Source organism: Protomyctophum bolini (assembly GCF_963924005.1).
Source record: "Protomyctophum bolini genome assembly, chromosome: 22".
Classification (NCBI taxonomy): Eukaryota; Metazoa; Chordata; class Actinopteri; order Myctophiformes; family Myctophidae; genus Protomyctophum; species Protomyctophum bolini.
Window position 1 is genome coordinate 12896480 of NC_137883.1, and position 21289 is coordinate 12917768.

The 21289-nt window shown below is 42.2% G+C and overlaps 2 protein-coding genes across 3 annotated transcripts in view; one reads left to right on the forward strand and one right to left on the reverse strand.

Annotated features, from left to right (window-relative positions):
- Positions 1-306: 306 nt before the first annotated feature.
- On the forward strand, positions 307-10063 carry dnajc21 (DnaJ heat shock protein family (Hsp40) member C21). Of its 2 annotated transcripts, none has more exons than XM_080755803.1 (12): positions 307-691; positions 1304-1397; positions 1882-2011; positions 2530-2658; positions 3350-3654; positions 4421-4587; positions 4903-4999; positions 5909-6073; positions 7269-7317; positions 7976-8313; positions 8569-8659; positions 9261-10063. In XM_080755803.1, the coding sequence occupies exons 1-12, from the start codon at positions 595-597 to the stop codon at positions 9420-9422; spliced, it is 1824 nt and encodes a 607-aa protein (XP_080611929.1). In that variant the 5' UTR covers positions 307-594; the 3' UTR covers positions 9423-10063. The 2 variants fall into 2 exon arrangements, with proteins under 2 accessions (XP_080611929.1, XP_080611930.1); XM_080755804.1 differs by having other exon boundaries at positions 8572-8659.
- Positions 10064-10542: 479 nt separating this feature from the next.
- agxt2 (alanine--glyoxylate aminotransferase 2) overlaps positions 10543-21289 on the reverse strand; it is a gene marked incomplete at its 5' end in the record, with an annotated part of 11774 nt that continues 1027 nt past the window's right edge. The window contains 12 exons of the mRNA XM_080755537.1: positions 10543-11162; positions 11799-11897; positions 12368-12517; positions 13466-13554; positions 14448-14580; positions 15224-15316; positions 15941-16041; positions 16724-16817; positions 17005-17098; positions 18204-18298; positions 18671-18794; positions 19640-19830. Of these exons, the coding sequence (XP_080611663.1) occupies positions 11061-11162; positions 11799-11897; positions 12368-12517; positions 13466-13554; positions 14448-14580; positions 15224-15316; positions 15941-16041; positions 16724-16817; positions 17005-17098; positions 18204-18298; positions 18671-18794; positions 19640-19830 (1365 nt within the window). The 3' untranslated portion in view covers positions 10543-11060. The remainder of the gene's footprint in view (positions 11163-11798; positions 11898-12367; positions 12518-13465; positions 13555-14447; positions 14581-15223; positions 15317-15940; positions 16042-16723; positions 16818-17004; positions 17099-18203; positions 18299-18670; positions 18795-19639; positions 19831-21289) is intronic.

A 21289-nucleotide genomic window follows, 5' to 3' on the forward strand; every position in this document is an offset into this window, starting at 1 on the left:
CCCCCTTGTGCGGCGGAGTTGTATGTTGTAATCAGCGTTGTCTATTTGCCTTGTTTATTGTAAGTGACGTTGGCAATAGCACCCTGAGAGCTTCTTCACAAAATAAAAAGTAAATGCATCTTGTCTTGCTAGGTATGATACAACACCTGCGATTAACATATTTGACTAGCTTAATAATAAAATAATAAAATAATAAAAACAACACTGTTGTGAAAGAGAAAGCTACCTTGCAAATAACCAGGCAAAAAAGTACCCTATATACCAAACCTCGCGTTGCCACTCTTCTCGCGAGATTGGTATACACGTTTCACGGTTTCACCGCAACAAACCGCAAGCAGAAGTTGTTTCTTTTGGAAATAATGTTATTATATTTTATACATTATTGATGCATAATAACAGTGCTAATATTTATTTTTTAATATGACGACAGTCCCAGACATTACAATGGCGTGCTTGTTATAGCTAGATGAGTTGTGATACTAATTTTAATCCAACTTGAACACTGGAAATAATTCCATACAACACCGGCTAGCTACATGCTAACGTGTAGCTGTCATTACATTAGTGGACATTTAAGGCACCCCATTCATCACCATGAAGTGTCACTATGAGATCCTGGGGGTCAAACGGGACGCGGGTGATGACGAACTCAAGAAGGTCTACAGGAAACTGGCCCTCAGATGGCATCCAGGTATGTTTTGTATAATGCCCAAAATAATAGCCCTCCTCCACATGTGGGCTTGTAGATCAGCTATTTTGTATTCATTTGTATATCCACCAGTTAAAGCAGGTGTATTCAAAGTTTTTCAGGCCAAGGGCCCCTTAGGTGTGAGAGCGATGAAGCAGGGACCCTATACACCCTCAGATATTGATTGATTGATTGATTGATTGATTGATTAACAGTTTGCAGAATTACAGTACATTTCAAGTACAACTCAATACAAAAACATATTGACTATAGTTTGACAGCACTGTCAGGTGTTAGATTCATGTTGATGTCATGTGTATTTTCAGAACCACTTAAACTCTCAATACTTGATCAAATCTGCCCTTTTTCCCCTACACCAAACCTCGGTGAAACCTCATTGCTGAAAATAGCCGATCGATGCAAAAATGGAATTCTATGGTTCAAGTAGTAACTCTGAGGACCCCTCTAGGGGTCCCGGACACCAAGTTGAAGACCCCTGATAGAAATGCCAGCCACAGTCATCATGTGCCATTAAATAAGCAGCGGATTGTCACAGACTCACGTTATCTAAAGGTGTTACTAATAGTCCTATCTATGATCTCTAACTGTTTACAGATAAGAATTTGGACAATGCTGAGGAGGCAGCGGAGCACTTTAAGCTGATTCAGGCAGCCTATGAAGTCCTGAGTGACCCCCAGGAAAGAGCCTGGTGAGTGGGGAGCACCCACTGCTGTGCTGCTGATGCATAATAATAACTATGTCCTGAGTTGTCCACGGAAAGAATCAGATCAATTAGCCTTGGATCAAGACTATCATAGATGTATTTTATCTGACTTTTGCTATCTATGATACGAAAGCAAAAGTCAGACTCGATAAAAATACACCTATGATTATGTCTTGATACAAGGCTGGATAACAAAATAGATGTGAGCATCCACGCTGATGAACGATAACATATGTATTAAACATGTCGAACGCGAGTCATTTCATTAGGACAACATGACATCCCGTGTATGTGGATGGATTTTGATTGGCTGTTTGTGTGTCTGTCGTTCATGAAATGAATGTCAGTGTAAACTGACAATACGGTTGATTTTGAAGAGGAGGTAGGCTACACGCTACATAATGCAAGGTGTCCAGTATTGCATACACCAGTCCATACAGTTCTTTCATCGTATGTATGGCATTGGCAGGTATGACAACCACAGAGAAGCGCTGCTGAAAGGAAAAGGAGGAGTGAGTGGAGATTATGAAGACGACAGCGTTGACCTGGTCCAGTTCTTCACCGTAACCTGTTACTCTGGCTTTGGAGATGACAAGAAGGTCAGCCGTTGTATTCATGCTCTGAAATAATTTGTGTCGTTTTATGTGCATGAACTTGAGATGGTTCTTTAAAGATATTTACACTGCTGTTCTGTCTTGAAGGAGAGCATCTGTTTTCGAGACATTATTCGACTTTCGGTATTGAAAATCATGCAGCCGATGTGTCATGATTTTTAACCACTTTCAACCTGGTGTCCCTATTTTGAGCATGTCATCACTCATCATAGGTGAAAATTATGTTAAATGTGTGTGTGTGTGGGGGGGGGGGACATTTTTGTGTCCGACATTGCAGGACATTGCATGAACCAAAAAAACCACTCAAATAAATGTCTGTTGGAATTGCATACACAATTCCAGGAATTATAATTCCTGACATTTGATATATCTTCAGAATAGGGCATTTTTATGGACTTGGATGGGATTTAATCACTATGACGTTGTTATAACGCACAAATAGTTGTGACAGTCCTGACATAATGTTTTTCCTGTGTTTGTTTTATCCGACCCGTCCTCATCAGGGCTTCTACATGGTCTACAGAAGCCTGTTTGAGTCCATTGTGAAGGAGGAGATGGAGCACAGCAAAGCAGACGAAGAGGAGGACGAGGAGTTTCCGTCCTTTGGGGATTCTCAGAGTGACTACGATACGGTATTCAGCCAGTGCTTTAAACAAAGTTGTATATAAACATTTGTTTGAGGAAAAGAGCTATACAAACACATTCATTATCATGTACACGTACAGTATCTATACGTTGTTTGTTTATCGTTTATTTACTAATGGATCCCAAATAGCTGACAACTAATCTTCCTGGGGTCCATAGAAGATACAATAAATACAGTGAAAAATACATTATACAAAAATAAAACGTAACAATAATTGTGCAAAACAGTGTTGCAGGCAATGATCCAGAGATTTCCCAGCTCTATCTAGTAAGTGCAGAAACAGTGCTGTGTCATTAGTCTGACAGCTCATTGTTCCGAAGATGCATTGGTCCAACTCACAGATTACTAACCCTAAATCTAACCGCACGCGGAAGCCACGTGTTAGTCTTAACCGGCCACTGGTTAGTACGAACCGCCCAGCGTCCACGTATGTCAAAGCCACATGGGAGTCTTAACCAGCCACGTATGTCGGAGTTATGGGTAGTCCCCGTCGTCAGACACGCTAGCAAGGTGCTTCTCAAAGCTCTGAAACAGAGATTTCCTGGTTCTTAAATGGTGCAAGACTCATAAACCATTATATCATATATGATAACAATGTCAAAAGGTTATATTTCCCAGTTGAAACATAGATTTCCCAGTTGACCCGGGGTGAGGCATACTGTGTTTCCGTTCCGCAGGTCGTGCACCTGTTCTATGGCTACTGGCAGAGCTTCTGCACCCGCAAGAACTTTGCCTGGAAGGAGGAGTACGACAGCCGCCAGGGCTCCAACCGCTGGGAGAAGAGGGCCATGGAGAAGGAGAACAAGAAGACCCGGGACAAGGCTCGCAAGGAGCGCAACGAGCTGGTGCGCCAGCTGGTGGCCTTCGTGCGCAAGCGCGACCGCAGGGTCCAGGCCCACAAGGTCCTGGTGGAGGAGCAGAACGCCCAGAAGCTCAAGAAGACGGAGGAGCTGCGACGCAAGCAGAAACTCAGCCAGGCCAAGTGAGCGGTAGATTTATTTATTGAACCCCAGCAGCATCTATATTCTAGGTCAGAAACTAGTCAGGCTTGTTGTGAATTATATTCTATTTAATAGTTTAATTTCCCCTGACTGCCAGCAATGTACCATGGACAGTTTGGTGACAGGTGTATCCCACTCTTAAGAAACTACAAACACGACCAGATGGCAATCCATTCATGGAGAGTGGAGATTGATAGCATACACATCCACTGTGTCCTTCACCATACACATCCACTGTGTCCTTCACCATCCACTGTGTCCTTCACCAGTAATGGCTAAAACTCAGACGCAAATTATGTCAAATAAGCGTGTCTGAGTTCCGTGTAAAAATCACCGTTACAGCAGCTGTACACACAGTGACTGGGGTCTAACATTCGGCACTTAGGGCTCCATCGAGTATAAAACAATTTAGGTTAGGTTTTTACTTACTTACTTTTCGGCCCCAATGGGGCATACGGCATCGATAATGTTCGTCCACCTATCACGGTCTTTGGTAACCAGTTGTGCCGTGCCCCACGAGAGACCCATCTCCAGCAGCTCAGCCTCTACAGTTATGCGCCAGGTGATGAGGTTAGGTTCTGCCAAGCTGAAAAAGGTCTGACAACAAGAGTTCTGGGAGAGGATTGATGATGAATGTATCCATTTCCACACACACTTCCTCATTTAAAATATTCTCACCCTTGTGTGTGTGTGTGTGTGTGTGTGTGTGTGTGTGTGTGTGTGTGTGTGTGTGTGTGTGTGTGTCAGACTGGCAGAGGAGTACAAGGAGCAGAGCTGGGCAGCCATGTCTGAACTGGAGAAGGAGCTGCAGCAGATCGAGGCCCAGTACGGAGAAGAGTTTGGAGACGCGACTGAGAGTGAAGAAGAAGACCAGAGTATGGATGCAGTGGACAGCACCCACCCAGAGGAAGGAGGTGTGTGTGGAACCGCATTCTAAAAATGTCTTCTAAATCCTAACAGCTTTCTGAAAACATATTTTGCTATATATTAGTGGTGCTCAAACCTTTTCATGTCAAGGAGGACCCCCTAAATTTGGCCATGATTTCTTCTTCAAAGATTTGCACACATTTTCACGATTCTTCAAAGAAAGCAGATCAACATGCTCATGCTATGAACACTGAGTCCGATTCACCCTTCATCGCACTGACTACTATTGTGTGTGTGTGTGTGTGTGTGTGTGTGTGTGTGTGTACGCTTGTGCGTGCGTGTGTTCTATGGGGTTTCAACAGATGCAGTGCAGTCAAATGGAAAGGATGAAGTTATGACCGACTGCTATGATGACCTGTACTGTCCAGCATGTGACAAAATCTTCAAATCAGATAAAGCGTGAGTGTTCAGCTCTCTACACATTTCACCTCACTGGTTGCCACATCTGTTTTACTTTACCAGGTATTATGTTCATACGAGAGAATGAAATCACTTGTCACAGGGTAATTTCCTTACAAGCGTGCGTGTGTGTACGTGTGTACTCATTACTGTGTTTCTTATTCATGATGATATTTAAACATTGTGATCGCTGAGACTGTTCAATGTCTGTTGACAAAACCCACCAACATCAAAACGTGCTATTGTGACAAATGCCGGTGCCTTCCACAGGAGGGCAGCAGTGTGTTTTGAAGGAGGCACACTCTGTCACTCACATTTCTATTCATGGTGTCACTGGATTATCATTTTGAAATTAATATTTCAGTGAAGGAAGAAAATACTGTTAAAACATTTTTCATTATGTGTCCTAAGTGTTTTTCCTACATGTAATTTGGCTCACTGTGTAGCCCCTTAAGCTAGTAAAAGGCAAAATTTTATTTTATTGTATTTACTTCATTTATTATTTATATCCTTTAATACCTGTTTATTTTATTATGTTGTTGTTTTTTTTTGTGTGTGTGTTGTTGTTGTCTTGCTTTGTGATGGAACCGGGGAGGGTGGGGTATATGTGGGGTTGTTTGTCTACAAAAATTGAAAATCTTATAAATAAAGTTATAAAAAAAAAAAAAAGAAAAAACATTTTTCATTAAATCTGATAAATTGCAGCTTGTTTGAAAGCAAACAGATTCTCTCATGCGTGTTTTGAGATTTCCTTCAGAAAGATGCATGTATGCATGCATGTCATAAATATAACATTACAGTGTAATGCTGCGTACATATTTACCTACTACCCGGCCACACCATCACTCATTATAATTATATATATCTTTTTTTATATCTTCCTTCTTTGTAACTGATTAATTTCTACAGCATGAAGAATCATGAAAAGTCTAAAAAGCACCGGGAGATGGTGACGTTGCTGCGACGACAGCTGGAGGAGGAGGACGAGTCGCTGGGGTTGGACCCTGGAGAGAAACGGGCAGGAGAGGAGGAGGAAGAGGAGGAGGAAGAGGAGGAGGACAAACCCAGACAGAAGTACGTAGCTCATATACAGTACAACTCAGCATATTGGAATGTACTGTATGTAGCACATACTCTTCATCCAGGGGGACTCGCCAAATGCTGGAGCAAAGAAAGCTGCATGAACTCTTGTCACTCTAGACCAGCGGTTCCCAAACCTTTTTGGCCCTGCACCCCCTGTTAGTGCCCGACCTAGTTGACTCACCCCCCCCCCCCCCCCCCCCCCACATGGAAATATAAATTGCATAAGCTATATAGAGACATATATGGCATATATATGCAGCATAGGACATATTATTTATATACTTGCCATATATTGGCATAATATGTTAATATATTTCAAATAAAACCATAGCACCACCATTAGCCTTTTCATGTCACGCACCCCCTAGAAAGCACTCGCGCACCACAGTTTTCTGAAAAAGCTATGTTTCGATATCAGTGGCTCTCAATATTTCATCCCAAAGATTATATGTAATTGGCCACCGACCCCCATCTGAAAATATGTTGTTCCAGGGACCCCCCAGAAGCAAAGATATGAGTTAAATACGTTTGCTGTGAAAGAATATATATTCAAAGATTTGCACACGTTTTCATGATTTAAAAGAAATAGCAGATCTACAAGCTCGTAGCATGGCACTCTGTACCAAAAGGGTGCGGGCACCACAGTTTGGGAACCACTGGGCTAGAGATAGTCAACCAGCAACAGACTAAACGATCAAGCACATTCAGAATAATTGACTATCGTCTGATGACGATTTAGCCTCTTGGGGCGAAGGGACAATATTTTTGAGCGTCCATTGTTGCCGGAAGCTATCCGAAACAAAACTTACTCTATTGTTTACAGTCCCCATTAGCAACTTCAGACAAAAGGAATGGAGTTGAGAGACGACCAGATTTGCTAACAAGTACCGGTAACCAGTTTATGCCCAATTAACAGTTTGTCAGACAACAGCAATCGGTTTCAAGACGGTTTTGACTCAAGATTGTATTTTGGGAAATAGTTAATCTGATGTTGATGCTACTGTATATAATTAACTAATTTAGCCGGGGACCTCCTGGAACCTCCTCAGGGCCCCTGGCGGTCCCCGGACCCCACTCTGAGAACAACTGGACTAAATAACATACTTGTTATGAATATGACACAGACGGCTACCACGTTGTCGTAATTATGATTGAAAACATGACCCCATGTCATCGGTGTCCCCAGGCTTTCCAAAAAGCAGAAGAAGAAAAAGCGACAGCAGAAAGCAGCACATGTGAGTATTGTCTGTTTCGGAAAACTGATATAAACACTATATACAGTACAAACTGATATAAACACTATATACAGTACAATCTATATGATCATGATCTACCCATAAAATGGGTCAGTACCGTAGGTGGCATGTGTTAAAGGAGAATTCCATACTAAAAGGCTTTCTTGCCTTTCTTTGTAGTTGTTACGTCCCCATCAAAGCTGTCCAGGTGTTATTTTGTGCAAAAGCTCCTTATTGGCTATTTCCCCTACCATAAGCCCTAAATGAATTGCATTGAATTGAATGGGGTGTTGTGCTAATTCGCTTATTTCCATCGCTCAAAATTAAAAAAAAATTGTATATATCCTCTTTTCATAATGTAAATAATAACCCAAGCGGCACACTTTACTACTTATTTAGATGGAAATAAGCGAATTAGCACAACACCCCATACATCCCATTCAATTCAATGCAATTCATTTAGGGCTTATGGTAGGGGAAATAGCCAATAAGGAGCTTTTGCACAAAATAACACCTGGACCTCTTTGATGGGGACGTAACAACTACAAAGAAAGGTAAGAAAGCCTTTTAGTATGGAATTCTCCTTTAAGTTTGGGAGTTCCCATATAATGTACAGTTGTTAAACAGTTTGTGTTATGTTTATCAAACGGCCTCAAAGACACCGGAGGAAGCGGAGAATGAGGAGAAGCCAGACCTTCATGATGACTCGAAACGTCCAGACAGCCCTCCTCCAACGCAGACAGACAGCCCTCCTCCAGCGCAGACAGACAGCCCTCCTCCAGCGCAGACAGACAGCCCTCCTCCAGCGCAGACAGACAGCCCTCCTCCAGCGCAGACAGACAGCCCCACTCCAGTGCAGACAGACAGCCCCACTCCAGTGCAGGCACACAGCCCCTCTCCAGTGCAGACAGACAGCACACCTCTACCACAGACAGGCAGCAGTGAAGATGCCTCTGAGAGGCTTGAGGAGCAGGGAGACGACATAGAAGCAAAGAGGTGGGTCTGCTTTCTCCTAATTCCTTAACAGTTTTTAGAGCCACTTTCAACAAAAGGATAAACTAGCTAGGTCAAAGGGTGGATTGTACATGAAAGCTGAATTTTGACTTGAAAATGACTTTTGTATTGTGCTTCTTCTCAGCTTTATTTATTTTGTATTATTATCTTTTTTGTATTATTATGCCAGACAGTTATTGAAGTTGTTTTAAGTGTACTACTACCCATTATTAATAAGCTAAACCGTGTGTGTTGTAGCAGTTCAGGGAAGACGAAGGGAAAGAAGGGAGGCGGAAAAGAAACCAAGAAGAACGTGAAGCCTCACGAAGGAGGAGAGGTAACATCTGAGGTAACCAGACAGCAATATTAATAAGATAATAGCATAGCATATAATAATCTCAGCCTTTAAATGGCACAGTTTCTTTACTTCAAGAGTTTTGGAACCCATTTTTTTCACCCAGTGTCAATTATCTAATAATGTAATCCTGGGCGCTACACTCCCTCTGCCAACCTGGGGAGGGCAGCGGACTGACCTCATGCTTCCTTCAATGCACGTAGAGTTTCCCCAGCTGGACTTAGTGCGTGGAAGGAACACGTTATTCCAACCAGTTCCTTTCAACTCCATCAGGCGCCCCACCTAGTCAGGGGGAGGCAGTTTAGACACCAGGATTACAGTAAAAAAATATTTTTGAATAGTGACATAGTCACTATTTTAGTCACATAGTAAAGTAGTGACAATAGTTTAAAAGACATTACCCCTCCCCGTCATAACTGTGCTGAAGCTTAATGTGTTTCCATATAAAAAAAACAAAAAATCCTGTTTCTAGCAACATCTAAAATGACACAGATGCTTTCCCGGTTTTAATGTGTGCCCCCCATGAGATTTGAATCTCATGTGTATTATGTCATTGGGTGTATTATTATTATTAACAAATCATTCCCCGTTCCAGAGGGAAGGCAGCATGCGCTGCGTGACCTGTAACAACGAGTTCTCTACGAGGAACAAGCTGTTTGACCACCTGAAGACCAGCGGCCATGCCATGCCCCTCTCCTCCAGCGCTGCTTCCCACACCGCCTCCAAGAGCAAGAAAGACAAGAAGAAGAACAGGTAGTCGAGGAAGCAGCACGACCAGCGGGACATTAAGGCAGGAAAGTAACGGAGGAGTCTTCTTACCCGAGGAGGACAACGCCTAATTCGTTGGTTCTCAACCTTATTACATTTCAACGACCCCCCTATAACCCTTGAGTCTGCAAATGGAACCATACGGGTGGTGTACAGGTCTGTGACCAAATCCATTTGGTCACACAGGATCCACTTGGAACCCCCTCAAGGAACCCTGATGGTCCCTGGACCCCACATCGAGAACTCCTGGCCCCTGAAAGTTTAAGCTCTGAAAATAGCCTATCAACAAGCTCACACAATGTGCCATGGCGATCTCATGACGATGTATAAATCATGCCTAAGAAGGGGCTTTGAGGATGTTTAACATGTTCACAGACTACTGTCTGAAACTAGTATATTATGTTTGTATGCTACAAAACATTAATTATGTCCAGTGTTTTGGCAGTGTGTTTGAGTGGGAAGATACATTGTCGTTTTTATTTTATTTTTTCCTAGACTCACTCCTGTGTTCAGCTGAAATTGTGAACGTCCCAGGCACTGTGCACACAATCATTTTGTCTTGGTTCATAAGTAACATTAGTTGAAAAAGCAATACAGGAGCTGTCTTCACAATAAAATCATGACTATGGTTTTCCATTGCTGTTAGAAGATTGACTTGTTCCATTACAGCTTACTGTTCTTTTATGCCGTGATGTAGAGGTCCATATCAGGCACTGTATTCTTCAGGGGCGCTAGCCCCTTCTTATAAACAGCTTTTGTCCCCACACGTCTCAAGATATGTAAACGAGCAAATCAGCTAACCACACAGGCATTCTGATTGGCCAGTATGAGATGATGCATGATGATGTACGATAAGAGCGCCCCTCACTTCACACGTGTGTGATTTGTATTATTATTTATTATTGCAATAAAACTACAGTGCCTAAATGTGGATGTCTAGATCACCATCAAGGTCCACAAGTACTTTATAGGCTTTTTATTTACCTTGAAAGTGCAGTGCGAGTCAGCGACAAAGTACAAAAAATTAATAATACTGGCCAAAACAACATTAGGTCTATACAATTAGAGAATGTAGAAAAATTGTTACTTTGAGTGCACATTTGCCTGTCATCTCTCCTATTGTACCAACATCAATACAGCATGGAATTGTGGACAAAATCTTATCCCACAAAGCCACAATAACAAAATATTCTTTAGTTTTGGGTCTGAAAGGCTAAATCTCATCAAATGGTGGTCAGTGGCTCAAATGCCAAATAAATAATGGACCTTGATATGAAACAGGTTGAAAACCACTGATTTAGGCAATTGCCACCCCCTAGTTCACATTTAACCTCAAATTCAGATATTTTATGTTATAATTTAGATAAGTGTTTTATATTGTATGAACCGTATTTTTGGGAATGTCATTTTAGGCAAATATTTTCAAACGTTTTCTCTGTTCGCCCCAAAACAAATCTGCTGATCTACAAGCTCTCAATGCGTCGATTTAGAAATGTGGCTCAAGTGGTAATTTTTTTGCCTATTTATCTCTGCTTTTCAGAGAATAGACTAGACTAGAGTTAGAGTCATCATTGCAGAATTAGTCTTGTCCATGTCCATTTCACAGAGGTCGCCCAAGACAATGCTTTTATCTTCTGTCCATGTAGTTCTGAATAGACTTGTCAAAAACTGCTAGGAAGAACTCTGCATCATCCATGGTGATGCACATGGGTGGCTTGACACGGAATGTCTGAAACAGCAGGAGGCATTGACAAAACATTACATTAAATAAGCAACCCTGTGTTAAAGGGGGTAATTGAGATCATCAATACATATGTTTTTGTAAATAAAGTATGTCAACTAGTAGTCTGTATGGTAGAGTATGTTAATACAATGAAATGGTTAGAGGTGGCATTCAGGTGGCAACCTTCCATCGCTGGATAAGGATATATGAAGCTAATGCGAACAGTTCTCATTAATGGCTATTTCCCCGACTGCTGGTTGCAGAAGACATTTCATGCTAAACTCAACAGGTATTTGACCAGACTTTACACTTGATTGTATTATACCAATAGTAAACATTGTCATGAATAGGTTTTGCTTTCTGTCACTACTTTTTGCATTTCTGTAAATTATGGTGACATTCATTTTAAAATTGATGATGAAGTAGTCAAATAGTAGTTTAGTATGAGATTACAGATGATCTCATACTAAATAAATAAAGTCAATACATCAAAATCTGAGGACGGTTTAATGCCAAAAGGGTTTCCATTTTTCAATTACAGATTTATTTATTTTGTATTAATTAATTTAATTATTTAAATGTATTTCTCAGCAATGACAGCTAATTTGCCTGTTCATACACCCCTCCTTTCAGCTAACTTACCTGTCCATACAACCCTCCTTTCCCTATGAGAACTCCCATGTCTTTGGTGTCCTCCAGGATCTCTGCCATGTCCCCAGGAGGCAAGGGATCTCGACTAGCCTGAAGATTGAGAGAAATTGTGTATGGGCATAATCATTACAAACATTTTCAAAAATAGCAAATCTACAACCTCACTATGTGTCGCATCGCAATACGTTGTGAGATGTAGATTTGATATTTTAGCTATTCGTCATGAAACCCAAATATACAGGTGAGGGCTTACGTGCTGGGAATAAATGGCGTGCGGAGACAAAATTATGATACAGTATTATGTTTAAAATGAACCCTGCTGTGAACGGTGACATGCATGTCACTGCCCAAACATGCAGTTCAGTGCAGCAGTAAAGTTATTGCTGCGTCCGGTCTGTAGTCACAGATGAACAGTAACTCATGGCTAATGGTTAAACTATCCTGAACTATGTCCTCCAATGACACACACACACACACACACAATACCAACATGTGAGGAGAGAGACCTACTGTACACATCACACAACTTGGAGAGAGAGAGAGAAGTCAAACTCCCCTACCTTGTCTTTGACCATCTCCACACCAATCATCAAGCCTTTGCCACGGACATCACCGATGATCTCGTACTTGTCTCTGAACTTGGCCAGTTCTGTCAGAAGATAGGTCCCCACATCATGACTGATCTGCTGGGTTCTGTCCTCTTTGATGACCTGGTGGGAGAGAGAGAGAGAGAAAGAGAGAGAAACACTCACATTTTTTACTTACGCAAAAAGTTGTTTGCGTAAGTTTGTTCGATTCACATGAAAAGGATATGCCCTCTATTCATATAAGGTTCTGAGTGAATGAATACTATAGGTCCAACCACTCTCACTATAAGTCTGCTACTGTATCATATAGAGGTATATGCACTTTCCAGGCAAGTGCTCTCCGAAGGTTCGGAGAGCCCTTGCCTGGAAAGCCTGGCACGGGATGAGGAGAGTGTGGAAATCAGATATGGGAGAAGACCTTAAGAGGCGGCTGTTCATAGCTACTGTGGAGTCAGTACTGCTGTATGGGGCCGAGACATGGACCCTTACAATACAACAGGAAATAGCCCTGGACGGAGTCTACACAAGAATGCTACAAATGGCACCGTAGGTGTCACATGGACGGACCACATCAGAAATGTGGACCTCTATGAGGACCTACCACAAAGTAAATTGACCCTATGGGAGCCAACCCAGGGCAAAGCCAGGAGGGTAAAGAAGTGTACCACCTATGTAGACGTGCGACAGCTTGGCTGACAACACTGCAGAGCTCAAGAACCTGATGTTGGATAGGAAATTGTGGAGGGCAGCAACCCAGGAATCCCGAGTTGGTGTTGGCTAGACCTCACTCTCGCAGCAACTAACTAACTAACTATATGCACTTGCATAAAGTGAATAGCGAATCGAGTGGCAAAGTGAGTTTAACGTTGTTTAACATTGTTTAATGTAACTCGATAGGACTTTAATGTTTGGATGTATGGACTGTGAAGGCCAGAAATTCGTTTTTTGCCACTCAGTAGGCGTTCCCGCATAACATCCGGGTATGATGATGTCACGTGCATACCCTCTATTAAACATGATAAGAACTATTGATTGTGTGCAAGTGAACTTCTGTTTTTAATGAACTCTTACATCCAAAATGGACGAGCCGATGGCACACGCCACAGGGTTGCCTCCGAAAGTATTGAAATGAACTCCTTTTCCAAACGCTGCAGCAATTTCTGGAACACACACGAAAAGGCATGTTTACACAAACTCAAGTTACACCTCAGAGAAATTCACTCAAAACAATTATCCAGCATATGGAATTGTAACTTTTCATGACGTATTTGTTTACATAACCTTTGACCACATACATATGAAGCCTGATGTATACTTCATTGTACGATAGTGTATGAATTAAGAATTATAAGGAATAACAGTCTCTAAAGATTGAGGAGATCTATGGTTTGCTAATTGATTTTCAAGCAAGACTACAATACATAACTACATGACTTCCTGACAAATTGACTTGACTTGCTTGATATGGTATATAAACTGAATCCTCCTCTCTTTAACTCGGTACACCTTCACTATCACTAGGGGGCAGCAATGACTCAGGAGATAAAGTCAACTCTATCTAAAACCTAGGAGTCCAGCTTGATTCCAATTAGTTATTAAACACTAAATCACATCAGATAGTCCAGTCATGTTTAATCAACTTAAAAAAATCTGTTATTGTATTGTTTTGTTTGTTGTATTGTCTGTTTGCCAAAAAAAAAAAAAAATGCAATAAATATATTGTTAAAAAAAAAAAAAATCTGTTATGAATTAGAAGGCATCAAGACTCAATTGGCCCGTGTTCAGCGGTGGGATAGGTGATAGGGTTTTGTTTGTCACTGCACGTACTCCTACGGACTGGGGTGGCACCTGTCAGCAGGGAGTGTTGGGAGGGAATAGTGTGACGGAGGACGCGCTATGCATGTCCTCCCGGTGGGGGCTCCTCACTGGCAGGTTTAGCCAGAACAGCAGTGGCAACACACTTAAGCGCTGCGTGTAGGAGGACCAGGGAGGAATAAATTGGTATAATTACTAAATTGTGGAGCAACACGGTTGATTACCATTATGATCTCACCTGGCGTAGTAACGACCGCTCCCATGGGGAATCCATTGCCAATACCCTTCGCCATGGTAACCATGTCAGGAATGACATCATGACCTTGGAAACCCCAGTAGTGGCTTCCTGTTCTTCCAAAGCCTGTTTGAACCTGTCGGACACAAACCACAAGGTTTTCAGGAAATGGTCCAATCAGAATCCCTTTGTTCTTAATATTTCATGACATTTTAAGTGGCAGAGCTGAATAGAACATTCGTAGAGAATATATTGCTTGCTTAGTTGCTTACTCAATGAAAGTATGAAATTCCTTTGAAATATCGTGCATAAACTGTAAATATGTATTTATCAAATTGCACAGAACACAGTTGTCTAATGTCTATGTGCATCAGTCATACCTTTAACCCCTTAAGCCATACTAGAGTGGTACCCGTTGGGCACTGGCCCACTTGGAACAATGCAAGTTGGAAATGCATGCCCATCCAGTTATTATGTCTGTCTTTTATGCCCATATATCGAGATTTCTCTATCTGTCTCTCTGTGTCTCTTTGACCGACTCGACACCAGGCACTGAACTCCCTGTGGGGGTGTGGAGCGTGTTTGTCGAATTTGAAGTCGGTGGGGCGAACGGTTCTCGAGTTACGCGGATTACAGACATACGTACAGAGGTACATTTATAGATAATACTAGACCGGTGCCCGGCTGTAGAGCACTGAGTCGGTAACGATGGCCCACCTGGCTATGCAATACCTGTTGTACCCCTGTCTGTGTCCCTTTTATAACCCTATGTATGTTACCTCATCAGCTATACAGACTCCACCTCGCTCCCTCACAAGTTCGTATGCCTCCTTTAGGTAATTTTTGGGGTATTGGACAGCTCCTCCCACTCCCTGTATGGGGCATAAATATGTCATAAGTGATGCAATTTGTCATGGTAATCAAGTTGTAAGAGTATGTATACATGAGTATTTATTATATACAATAGAAAAAGCTATATATGCATGCACATCCAAAAATAAAGTCCAGGTGGTGAATATAAAATCAAAACAAGGTAGGGTTTTCACCACAATTAATCTGTATGAATGAGGATCAACTAAATGATATGAATAGAAGGCAAAATACTCTCCAGTCATTGTCATATCATTTTCCAGATTTGTAAAGATCTGAACTCTTATCTGAACTGTTGGTTATAGCCGCTTTACTCCTGAATAGTTATCAGTGATTCCAGTGCACTGTATGACCGAAATTGACAATTTGGTGAGTCAAGACTCAATAGTCTATCTCAAGAGACTAGGAAAAACGGCAAGCCTCTCAAATAATAGCAAGATTGTACATAACTGGGTAAAAAATTAAAAAAATTAAATTAAAATAACCGTTACAATACAAATAATAGTTGATTGATTATTATTGCAAACAACATATTCAACAAGAGGAATGTAAAGCATAAATAAATGGTAATTTATCCATTTGTATTTTGTACTCTCTCAGAGTTGGATTAATACTGAGGATTTTACCTGAATAGGTTCTCCAAAGAATGCAGCAATTCGACTAGGAACACTTGTAGCAAATGTCTCTTTGAGCTGCCCAATGTACATGTCATGAGCCATACAATCACCTATGGATTTAAATGTACATGTCATGAGCCATGTTGACTGTGGTTGTGTTCCATACATTTTCACCTTCAAAACACTAGTAGCACAGTCTCACGTGTATGAGTTAAAATATTGACCACTTCCAGGTAAACTACTAGCAGAGATAAAGTGCTTATAGGTGTAATATTTCTGCTGGAAATGGTAAATGTTTGATTACCAGAAAAGGACTTTGAACTCTAGGTTTGCATCTAAACGCCATCGTTGGTAACAAACCAATAGAGAAACCCTATAAGCAGCGTTAATGTAACAATAAAGCAACATGTTTTGGCCGACACTGGCCATCGTCAGGGCAACACTGACAAAGGCAAATGCTTGGTTTTAACTTTCTATTGCTACTAAAGGAGATTCCTTCATGTTTTCTTGTGGTTTGGTAACTGAAACTCTCTGGTTCACTGCTCATATGCCTACTGTACTCGAGTGCAATGTTTGCTGTGATTAGTGTTGTAGGGGTTAGGGTTAAACTGAACTGACCTTTTCCTAAACAGAGCCAGTTCAACTGGAAAAGTAATGGATTGAATTAAAACAACTCTGCACATATTGATTCCCTAAAGATTAAATTATAAGACTAGGTGCGCGTGCGTGCGTGCGTGCGTGCGTCTGCCTGCCTGCCTGCCTGCCAGCCTGCCTGCATGCTGAAACAAGTACCTTGGGCACAGCCACAGTCTCTGATGGTCTGTATTGGAGAGTCCCTGCAGTGGGTCCCTCCCCAGGGACCTCTGAACACATCAGGACACATGGTCTGCGGGGACAGAAGCCAAGTCTCTTAGAACAACGTGATAATGTATTTGCCTCCATGAAATGCATGACATAATGTAGGATTTCTAAGCTGTGTGCATGCGTGCGTGCGTGCGCACTGCACATTACTTATTTTCATGTTGTATTATCTATTGCCTTAGTTAGCTATGTGTCTGTATTACTGTACGTACGTTGGTGCAGCCTAAGCCGCTGGGAACGGTGTATTTATATGCAGAGTTGGAGGTCAGAGCCATAGTCTGTGGACTGCCACCGTGGTACGATCCTCTGGGAGAAGAACAAACAGGTCTGGGTCAATTAAAGAAACGTCCTCTCTTGGGACATCCAGATATGGGGAAATGATTCTATCATGTATTGTGCACAGATGTAAGAAATGCTCCCAAACACAATAATGCCAACAAGCACTATGGTGACCTCTTGTCAACCTTAATTGGATAGATAACAAAATGCCTTGGTTTCTATCAATGACACATCCCGCGAAGCCATGAATTCATGTGCATTTTTTAGTTTTTGTCGCATTCCTAAGCCAATACTTTGATGACCACTTCGTGTGGTGTGTAATCGATAGAAAATAAGTAATTTTGGGGGTGAATTATCCTTTTAACGTCTGAGCTCATGTCCCTGTCCATCTCCAATGAACTTCCTCAATTCTTACTTAAAAGCTGCGATGCGTTGTGAGCTTGTAGATCTGTTATTTTCACTAGTTTGGGTTGCCGGCAAACATCTAATTTCTTGAGCTAAAACATTTGGGAACCACCGATCTCTGGCCTCCTGGTATATGTGACAGCAGAAGATAGTGGGGTGACCTTGCTTGTTGTGCATACTGGAGTAGGGCATTGTGAACCTGGTTTCTTAGAGAGGAAACAAAGCAAGATGGGGCTGCAGCCACTGATGCCGTGATGATGGAAGGTGGAAACCAACACGCTGTATAATAAAAAATGTTGTATTGCTGCTTAAATTTCAGAAAAATCTAGAAGCTATGTAAGCATTTCCGACGTCATTTCTCAATGGAATAAATCCTGATAATAATAAAGACCTAATCTTCTACTGAGACATACTGCCGGTTAAAACACCTACTAATTGACTTACTGCCTGAAGCTCATAAGGCCAATGTGCCCCCTGGCCATGCAGGGATTCCCTCTTCAGGATTGTAGCTTTAATATTATGCTCAAAGGAATCACTAAAAGTTAGGACAAACTGCAGTATGATGGCTGGGGGAAAATACAATTGATAGGAAAATGTTGACTTCTGTTTAGTTAGATTAGTGGTGTGAAGGCTGTTCATAAGACACACATTATTATAGTGTTGGCATAATGATGTTCATAACCATCCTTTCTCTTTTAAATCTACGTCAATAACAAAGGCATCTTACCTTAAAGTGATGATATCAAAGTTCCCTGTGTAAAGCCTGGCCATCAACATAGCCAGGTCATTCGCCTCTGAGCCACTGTTGGTCAGGTACACCACCTGGACATACAAATCAATACACATTAATGAGAATGAGATTATGAACAGATATAAACCTAATGCATTGATTAATCAAGTTGCTTGCCTCACACGGTACATTATGTTTACAGCAGTGATTGTATAATAAGGAAAAAGGACAAGTTTTCATAATTTGAAGTTATGAATAACAGATATTATTTTTGCATGATACTAAAACATTCACTAAAGACAATTCTTATTAGAAAAGTAACATGAGAGAGAAAGAGAGAGAGAGATTGATTCATTTTCTGGTGATGGATTAATCAATTATTCCATTAGACTGAAAGTAATGACATCCTAGTGCTATATGGTTAAATATGTGGTCTCTAAAGGTAAAGTGAGCATATGCAGCACCTTGAGAGGATCAGGGAGGTGGGATGCCAGTTTCTCACAGTACTCATGGAGAGTAGGGTAGACGTAGATGTTCGTCGTGTGCCACAGTTTCCTCAGCTGTTTCTCTGCAGCCGCTGTCACCTTTCTGTATCCAGAGACAGCCACAATTAACCACTTAGTTAAACCCCAGCATCCACAAGTTTACGCAGGAAATAGTAGGTACCCTCACAAACAACAACCAGTAATCCTAGTCTCTATATACTGCGTCCCCCTGGCCAGCCGGGGCACCTGATGGAGGGGAAATGAACTGGTTGGAATAACGCGTTCCTTCCACGCGCTACGTCCAACCGGGGAAACTCCCCCTTTCAGCGGCTTGAACTCCTCATGCATTGAAGGAAGCATGAGGTTAGTCCGCTGCTCTCCCCAGGTTGGCAGAGGGAGTGTAGCGCTCAGGATTACATAGACACTGGGGCGGCAATAGCTCAGGGATGGTCGGGTAGAGTGACTGTAGAGCAGCTGGATGGGAACCGCGAGGTTACCAGTTCGATCCCATGCAGGCTCCCCCAAAGTTAGTGTCGAAGTGTCCTTGAGCAAGACTCTGAACCCCTAATTGCTCCCGATATGCTCCCTCTTTCCCAGCGGCACTTGCTTTGGCAATGTAAACCTCATGCCAATAAAGCTCCCATGGATTGAATTGATAAGTCCCGGAAAAGACAAGCTTACGAACTTACGGGTAGCAGTGTCCTACACTGACTGAGTTGAACTTACGCGTGGCAGTGTCCTACACTGACTGAGTTGAACTTACGCGTGGCAGTGTCCTACACTGACTGAGTTGAACTTACGGGTGGCAGTGTCCTACACTGACTGAGTTGAACTTACGGGTGGCAGTGTCCTACACTGACTGAGTTGAACTTACGGGTGGCAGTGTCCTACACTGACTGAGTTGAACTTACGGGTGGCAGTGTCCTACACTGACTGAGTTGAACTTACGGGTGGCAGTGTCCTACGCTGACAGTGGCCACGCCAGCGAACAGGTCCAGGTATCTCCTGCCGTCCACGTCCCACAGCCACTGCATGTGACCCTGGTGGATGAACACTGGCTTCTTGTACATGGTGACCTTCATGGTCATGGGGTTGCAGTACTGCCTGCGGATCTCCAACATCTGCTCTTTTGTCATGTCCTGTAATAAGACAGGTGATGATAATTAGTATTATTATTACTAGTTGAATTTAGAGCACTTTAAGATGCACAACGTCAAAATATTTCATTTCAAGGACCCACAGTTTGATATGCATGAAGCCCACACGGACACCCATTTGATAGTATTTTTTATCTGTGCATAGGAACCCAATCTCTTTTTTTCTTTTTTGACAGTGAGAAAGTAGCCACCACACAATAGAACTGTGATTCATAAACAATTAATATGTAGAACTATGTTTTTGTAGCCATACATACAACCAGTTAAAGAATTGATGTTAAAGTCATCCATACCAAACTAACGATGAACCAACAATAGGTTATTTACAAGCTTACAACACGTTGGAAGAAGCTTGTAGATAGGCCTATTTTCGGTGCATAGCATGCTTCCATAGAAGACATTCTGACGTATATGGAACCCAAATAACTGAAATCAGTTGTGGCGACTGAGAACTTTAATCCATGCAATCTGCACTGTCAACTCCTCAGTGTTCATTTGACTCAGAGAGAGCACACTTGAATTACAGACCAAATAGTTCCGGCCCCCTCGAACCCCCTACACTACAGGACCCTATGGGGGAACTCAGACCCCACGCTGAGAACCAGTGGACATGCTGTCACGCAGAAGTTTAATGTTATCAATTCATAAGTAAGCCTTACCGAGCCATGAGGCCCATTTAGGACTCGGAGCCCGTCTCCTGTTTCCGTAGCGTGAGGCAGCTGGATGTACCTGGCCTGGACATGACGCTAGTATGTCGCAGGGGGGACTTACCCCAAGCCAACCCTTGATGCTGAGTACCAAGCAGGGAGGCACTGGGTCCCATCTTAGTCTTTGTTATGACCCAGCGGGGGATTGAACACCGACCTCCCAGTCTCAAGGCGGACACACTAACCACAAGGCCACTGAGCTGGTAAATGTTATCATACACACAACGAATACCAAGAGAGTCCAACCAGGGGTGAAATCACTCGTAAAGTGAAGCATTTTGTAGTTATAGGGTAGTACTGGCTGAGACATGCGAACAGGTTAAAGAAATCAAACAAACACAAACTAAAATGAGGGCAACAAACATGTTTGTTCGTACAATCTGTCATGACCCACATGAAGTCACATTTTGCCCAGTTTGGCCCCCGTGACCTAAAATAAGTTTGACACTACTGGTCTAGACCAGCCTGGGACGCATACCATTTTCAGGTTTCTGATCCAGTTGGGAGCGGAAATAACCTACATCATGTTGTAGTTACTGGTTTGTAGTCATCAGGCCGGAACCACCAAACCGGAACCAGAATACCTCAAATAATTCTGTGCATCATCATTTTAGGGCCTAGGCCTATCCAATAAAACCTCTGAGGTGGAAAGTCTGGTGATGCGATGTCAGGTCTAGACAGACAGACAGACAGATGGATTCATTCATGAATGGTGCAATATATTTATCAATCAA

What these genes read in the sequence shown, in the direction of transcription:
- dnajc21 (XM_080755803.1), top strand. Translation starts at nt 595, where the DNA reads ATGAAGTGTCACTATGAGATCCTGGGGGTCAAACGGGACGCGGGTGAT. An exon ending in CTCAGAGTGACTACGATACG is followed by an intron (nt 2,659 to 3,349) that starts GTATTCAGCCAG and finishes TCCGTTCCGCAG; the next exon opens with GTCGTGCACCTGTTCTATGG. An exon ending in CACCCACCCAGAGGAAGGAG is followed by an intron (nt 4,588 to 4,902) that starts GTGTGTGTGGAA and finishes GGGTTTCAACAG; the next exon opens with ATGCAGTGCAGTCAAATGGA.